A 7,311-nucleotide genomic window follows, 5' to 3' on the forward strand; every position below is an offset into this window, starting at 1 on the left:
ATACCTCCTTGAGCTGCCATGGTTTCCCCCAGAATCCTAAGTGCTGTGGCTTGCTGGGGGCTGCTGGAAGCCCCTGCTCTTCTTGCAGAAATTCCCTGGGGAGAGTGATTGACTGTAAAACTATTCTGGTAATGTTAGTTCTGTGACTGCCCTATGCACCCTTACCAGGCTGCAGTTCCCAGGGTGTTTGGGGGGGGGGAAGTCTAGAGTGTAGATGGGACCTAATTTTTTAAAAATTTCTACATAAAAGGCTAGATGGAAAAGGAAGGTCTTCAGCAGGTCTTTTAAATGTGTTCATGGGGGGGGGTTATTGTGTTGTTTTTTATGTTATTATGTTATGCATTTTGTGTTTTCATTTTGTATTCTTGTGTTGTAAACTGCCCTGTGATCTTCAAATGAAGGGTGGTATATAAATTTAATAATTAACAATAATAGTTCTGATGTAGGAGGCAAGGACTGGACTGCTGATCAGCTTGCCTGTGTCAGTTGTCTAGCTGCAGTGTCTTTCTAACCTATGAAAGGCCTTCTACTTGAACAGAGCTTTCCCTGGTTTCTCCCCCACTCACACACTACAGCCCTCTTTGCCCCTTCTGAAAGCTGCTTCAAGAGTCAAGGGATCTTCTGGAATGGTAGTCATTTTGCAGCAGGATAAAGAAAATAGAATCATTTGGCAGGGCTGTCTTGTACAAGCACATTTCTGCTCACACAATATATTCCTGGATCCAAGCTGCACAACAGGGATCAACAACACTATCCCTTCTCACCTATAACAGCTTGCTAGGGTGTGTGTGGTACCAGGAGCCATTCATCCAATTAATTATTGGAATTCACAGAGCTACCAGCAGTAGAGCACTCAAGATATGCCACCTCTGGTTTCTCCCTCTGCTTGTGGGAGAGTGAGAAATGGCCTGTGAATTATGTAACCTTCTCCCAGTGTCACAGAGATATTAAGAGGTTGAGTACCACTTGTAAAACAAAATTCACAAGAAACCAGTCACTTTTGACTTTTTAATCCGATCATCTTGTAAACAGGGAAAAGCCATCAATATTTTATAAAACCAGTAAGTTCTTAACTACTTTCATATAAATACTAAAATAACACAAGGAACGGAAATGATTTTTGTTACAGTCAAACAGTAATGAAGACCGATTTTATAGAGTTTATAGACAGGCCAACAATACTGAGCTCAAAGGCATTACCTCTAACAGTGACTAGTTTGTTTTAATCCAAAATGACATTTGCGGAAATAACATGGACAGTACATCAAGACTTTGAAATGTCCAGACAATTTCATATTTGTACAGAAACATGAAAATGCTATATGAAGTTTCGTATGGTTACTGTCAAAGTAGTTTTCTTGCATACAGCACAATAAATGTGTGGGCACAATCTAGCTAGAGTTCAGCACTTTTAATTTCACAATGATTTTTGTGGGAGAATTAAGCATGTGCTTTAGTTGTTTAATGCATGTATACATTTTTGGCTGGTCACAGACCTTTCAAAAACTTGCAGGTACAGCGTTAATTGAAACCAAAACCAATTATATGCACTTGTTCGGGATTAGAGTATTTGTCAGCTCTAGGTGCAAAGGTGAACTAAAGCTTACAAACACCGTAATTCAGCAACACGTTTTGGTGACATTTTGCAGGTGGTGCAGGTAATCCCTTAATGTCTTCTAGCAGACGAAAGTATATTCTATTACGGACATTTGAAACTGAAGTGGAAGTCCATCCAAAGTTTGCTTCTGGAAATAAAGCATAATTTGAATTGTTTAAAAGGTTAGGCAGCCACTTGCAGGGATGGTTTGACACCCCTATTCTGACTTGTAGCATCTCTGATATACATGTGCCACATTCCTGAATAAGCTTATTTGGCAGACATGTGGTATACTAATTGTTGTCAACGTTTTTTTTCAGCTTTAACTACAAGTATCAATTTAGCCATTAGATAAGGTTATACTTTCCTCAACATTTGCACTGGTGCTAATGTGTTACAGAGCTGAAGCACTTCACCATCCAAAGCACTATCTTTTTTTAAACCTGCACAATGGGCAGATAACCAAGAGTACTTTAGTGGTATGGCACATCTTATCATCTTAAAAGCGGGGGCAGAGATGAGAAAGCACCACCATAACAGAATTTGGAGAAATATTAAGGCAGCCACAGCATAACACAGAGTGCGCACAACAGAAGGCGTCAGCACCATTCATTAGGTAGCAAGAGCCACCAGGCTGTGTTTGGCCCCTGATTATTACACTGCCTAAACCAATACCGGGAAAAAGAAAAGGACATCAATCTGGTATCTCTAACTGCATCCTTTGGTAAGCCGTTTCCAGAATGCAGCAGGCACTATCTAGTCCCCTCTGCGGAGGCGAAGGGGCTACTATCACGGGTTCAATCCCAGTCCGTGATCCTCTCATTTTCGGGGATCACGCTCCAGTTCGGCGAGGGCTCGTTCCTAGCCAGCCAGTTGAAGTCGTCCACCTGCTTCCAGTTGTCCCTGCTCCTGTCAAGCCGGGAAGTCTCGAAGTCGGCGTCGATGCCCTCGTACGTCCACGTGTAGGGCGCGAAGCGGACCTCGCTGCAGTCCTCCAGCATGGCCCGGCAGGTCACCTGCACGTAGAAGCTGCTCCGGGTGGCCCGGTGCGTGCGGAGCTGCTGGCAGGCCAGGGCCACGACGCAGCCGTCGCAGCCGTCCACCATCACCGACGTGGAGACGGGCCCGCAGAGCACCGTGCAGTCCCGGCAGCCGCGCACCGACAGCGTGTTGGGGTTGCCCCGCAGCCGCACCCGGCAGCGGCTCAGCTGCGAAAGCGCCACGTCCCGCTGCAGCAGCTCGGCCGGCCCCATTTCCAGCTCCAGTCCTTCGGCCCGGCTGAAGCCGCACCCAGGTTCCTCCTCCTCCTTCTCCTTCTCCTCCTCCGCCCGGCTTGGCTGACCCTCCTGCGCCGAAGGCACTGGCGGCGCCTCCTGGGCCTCCTTCCTGAGGCCCTTCTTGAAGGCGAAGCGCTTCTTGGGCTGCAGCTGGAGGCGCCGCTCGGCCAGCGCGTCCTGGAGCCTCCCCAGCGCCGCCTGCGCCTGGCGCACCTCGTAGGGAGCCAGGAAGCGCACCGAGTCCGTCAGCAGCCGCTGCAGCTCCTGCAGCCGCCGCGCCGCCTCCGACACGGCCTCGGCGTCCCGCTCCGGCTCCAGCAAGGCCTCGGCGGCCGCCCGCTCCCGCGCGAAGGCGGCAGCGAAGTAGTCGCTCTGCTCCTCCCGCACCGCCAGAGACTCTTTCTCGCGGCGGCGGCGGCCCGCTTCCTCCTTCCGCTCCGCTTCCCGCTGCTGGAGCCTCTCGGGGACCTCGGGGGCGAAGCCGCCGGCGGCGGCGGCGAGAGACACCCCGTTCCTCTCTGGAGCAGCCTCCATCTTGGTTCCTCCGCCTCAGGGAGCGGCTTCGAGCGCCTCGCACTAAAGGCGGCGTCGATTGGCCCCCTAAGCCCGGCCTCGCTCGCGATTGGTTGGGGAGGCCTCAAGGGGTGGGCGTGGCTAGCCTCGTTTGTTAAAGGCGCCGCGCCGGCGGTGCTCGGAAAAGTAGGCAGAGGAGGTTGTAGCAATAATGAAGGCTCCGCGCCCGGCGCATCCGGCTGCTCCTCAGGGAGGGTGGAAGGAGCGAAACAAAACACGGCTGGGTGTGGCCGGGGCTGGAGGAAGTCGAGCGATCTTTGGACGGAAGAGGAGAGAGGGATTTGCGGGGAAAGGGGTTTTGTAAACTTCGGCTCCTGCTTGTTAAACGTGCAGTGTTTGCTAGTCCTTAAGGGACTCTTCGGTGTTGCATTTGCAACCAAAGAAAATCGCGTGCCTGCCCCACTGCAAATTATTGAGCCTGTCTTTAAGCTACAGCGATTTATCAGGCGCTGCTGTGTTCAGAAATGGATTCTAGAGTAATAGATGTTGCCGCAAAAGCACTCTAAAGGTCCATACATTTTGTAGTTTGCTGTTTGTCCGGAAAGAAAAGGTTGTGTTCCCTCACGCATTTAATTATCACGTCTAAATAAAGATGCAGAGGGTTGTGGAGCAATGCAATACATTTTTTAAAAAGAAGGAAGAAGTAACAGCTGTTTTCCTTCAATATAATTAAAACACTAGGTGAGATTTTGGTGCAAATAATTCACTATATGTCCAAAGTCCGCCCCATGGCAGCATATGTCCTGGGGTAAAATCCTAAAAAAAGCTCAGCAACTTCAATCCTAAAAACAACTCATCAAACTTCATTAAATCTGGCCCTCTTTGAAAAAAGTTTAGGCACCCCTGTAAACAATTGAAAGATGATACTGCCCTCATCTACTGGTTTTGTGTTAGAGCATATGCTTTGATGCAGAAGGTCCCATGTTCCATTTTTGGCATTTCCAGGTCCAGTAGGGGAAATTATTTTTCTGAAACCCCAGAGAACAGCTGACAAATGCTAGGCCAGCCTTGTACAACTGCTGCCCAACACCAATAGAACGTATAGTGCAACATATCTGAAGTGTACCAGTTTGGCAAAGGCTCAGCTAGATGGACCCAAGATCTGTTGTCTTGGTACAAGACAACTCCCTAGGTTCTTAACCCATAGCAATGGGAGGTGATGGAAAGTCCCAGAAAAGTTACATCCTAATTTTCTTAAGGTTACCAGATTTTTTCCTAAAGAATCCGGGGACACTTTTTTTATTAAAAAAAAAGAGTAAAAAAAGTTATTATTTTTTAAAAAAATAAATAAATAAGAAGTAATCTCTTTTGTGGTCTCCTCTGGGCCCTGGTCTGCTCTCTTGGAGCATTAGCCGCCTTGGAGTAGGTTTGGGTCGGGCTTGGGCTCGACCGTGTGTCCTTGCCTCCCGGTGCTCTCCTACCTCTCCTCCTCAGTGGTGGCAGCGGCGTGGCAAGGTTGGGGCTCCCCTCTTTTTTCTCCTTCCTCTTCCTCTCTCTTCCTTCTCTTTCTCCTCTCCTCCTCCTCCCTGTGTTGGCTGCAGGGTTTTACTGGCCCCGGAGCGCTGCTAGGCAGTCGGCTGGGTGGCCAGACACTCTCGCACCTGGCTTGATTTGGGTCACAGGGGAGGGGTCAGTGGTTCCCCCAGTTGATGCTCTGGGCATTCCCAGTTCCACCTCAGCAGCGGTGGCAGCAGCAGCGGCAGTCTCAAAAGCCCAGAGCCAGCCAGTTGGCTCTGGTTGGCTTCAGGAGCTGCTGGCTGCCGTGGTGCCTGCCATTTTGCCTCTCCAGAAGTCTCCATATGATGTGTCTTGTGCCATTGAATCAATCACACAACATTCATTGCCTACTAATAAAACTACAACACTTAAAATATAAATCCGGGGACATTAAATGAAATCCAGGGACATTCCAGGAATGGATTTTGTCTGGGGACAGATTTGTAAATCTGGGGACTGTCCCTGGGAAATGGGGACGTTTGGTAACCACATCTTAAACATATTCATGTGAAAATTACTACTCATTCCTCACAATCTGTGCCTGCCATGGAAGGTGTTGGAAATAGGTTTTCACTCAAGTTTATGCTGAAAAAAGGGCTCTCAAAGAAGCGTACAAATGCAAACACCATTATAAGATAGTCCTTGTTTTTGGGCTTAGAAAAGGAAAAGGGATTTAGAGAAGAAAATGATTACAGGCATCCCATGACTAGTTAGCATGCTAATACTGTAGTAATAATCATAACAACAACAACAATAATTTACTATTGATATGCCACCCATTTGACTGGATTGCCTCAGCCACTCTGGGCGTCTTCCAACAATTATAAAATCACAGTCTCATTCCTCTACTAGCTAAGAAGAATGACCATGCACCACCACCTGCTGTGTTTGATTTTCTATAACTTGATTACAGTACTTCCTTAAGAATTCACTGCTGAATGTGTTAACTACACTGAAAAACAATTGTGTGTGAGGTGATTTGAAAGCTTCCTCTGTATTGTTGAATCTATGCTGCCTGGTTCAGACATGCAGGATCCTTTGTGTGATAAGTGTGCATGTGTGAACAATGCTTTGCTGTTTGGAGACACATTCTAAGTCTGCTGCTTGAATAAAGCTCCAGCATTGCTTCTTATGTATGGGAGTTACTGATGCAGAATGATGCCTAAGCAATCCTTTGGAAGAAGAAATGCCTGACCAAAGCATTATTGGTTACAATTGCCACTTTGTGGCAACAATTTGTATGAATCTGTGGTCACACTTACAAAGATCATTATTGGGAAGCATTATTTAGAATCGGATGGGTCATCAACTGGTACTCTATAAACACAACTGCCTATCTTGAAGCTGCTCAGTTTGGAGGAATTTGCAAACCTTGGGGGCAGATTATAGACTAAAGATGGGAAACCTATCTTCCTCCAGTTGTTGTAGGACTCCCATCTCTCATCCCAGACCATTTGCTATACTAGCTGCAACTAATTGGAGTTTGAGTCCAACAACATCTTGAGGGCCACTGATAAGCCACAGAACCAGTCAAAAGGGATAACTGATAAAAAATCCAATTTAAAAACTTAATCAACACAGTCCTATGCATGTTTGTTTAGCAGTCCCAATATGTTCAATGGCTTTAATACTCAGGTAAGTGTGCACAGGATTGCAGTGTGACTAGCTTAATTTTTAGAATAAATAAATATATCAATATGCACTAGCTTAATGTTAAGTATAAACTAATCAATTAAAGCTTTTGGTTTTATTTCATAATTTTAGATGCCATCCATGAATTCCAGGGTGTGATATACCCTGGGTGTGTGTGTGATGGGCTTTATGTCTTTCCCCCCATATTTTTAGTCAGAGGTAAGTCCCATTGAGTTCAATATACTCCCAGACAAATGTGAATAGGATTGAAGCCTGAGCAGAAAAATACCAGTTTTCCTCCACTCTGCTATAATGGATCACATGCGTAGAAACGTGGCTCAGCCTTATACTCACAGTGAGGAGTGACTGTCTGAATTTGACTGAACTGTTGTAAGCTATAATCTTCTGTCTAGAGATAGTCTCTGTTTGGCTTTTATGTCAGATGTAAAATTACAGTATTAGACGTTAGGGAGTTTTCCAGCCCCACATGTAGTAATACCAACCTTTGGAAATCCTAAGAGGAAAGGATTGTAAAGGAGGGAAAGCTAGCAAGGGAATTGCATTGTACCTGGATGGCTTGTTTAGCAATATTTCACCAGGGTTTAAGTATTCTGGGGCCTGCAAGCAAGACTAGTTACTGCTATGGATGTTAAGCTGTACAAAACTGACGAAGGCTTGTAAGTGCATTTTATTTTGCAAGAGATTTGCAATCATCATGGAGCAAAAGTGATAGGC

General features: G+C 46.5%; 1 protein-coding gene across 1 annotated transcript; it reads right to left on the reverse strand.

The window, feature by feature from the left end:
* Window positions 1–994: 994 nt before the first annotated feature.
* Window positions 995–4,175, reverse strand: TBCC (tubulin folding cofactor C). The gene has a single exon (XM_083495976.1). It carries the CDS (start codon window positions 3,406–3,408, stop codon window positions 2,395–2,397), a length of 1,014 nt encoding a protein of 337 aa, XP_083352102.1. The 5' UTR covers window positions 3,409–4,175; the 3' UTR covers window positions 995–2,394.
* Window positions 4,176–7,311: the final 3,136 nt, after the last annotated feature.

This window comes from Podarcis liolepis (genome assembly GCF_965112155.1).
Source record: "Podarcis liolepis genome assembly, chromosome: 3".
Lineage (NCBI taxonomy): Eukaryota > Metazoa > Chordata > Lepidosauria > Squamata > Lacertidae > Podarcis > Podarcis liolepis.

What these genes read in the sequence shown, in the direction of transcription:
- TBCC (XM_083495976.1), bottom strand. Translation starts at nt 3,408, where the DNA reads ATGGAGGCTGCTCCAGAGAGGAACGGGGTGTCTCTCGCCGCCGCCGCC.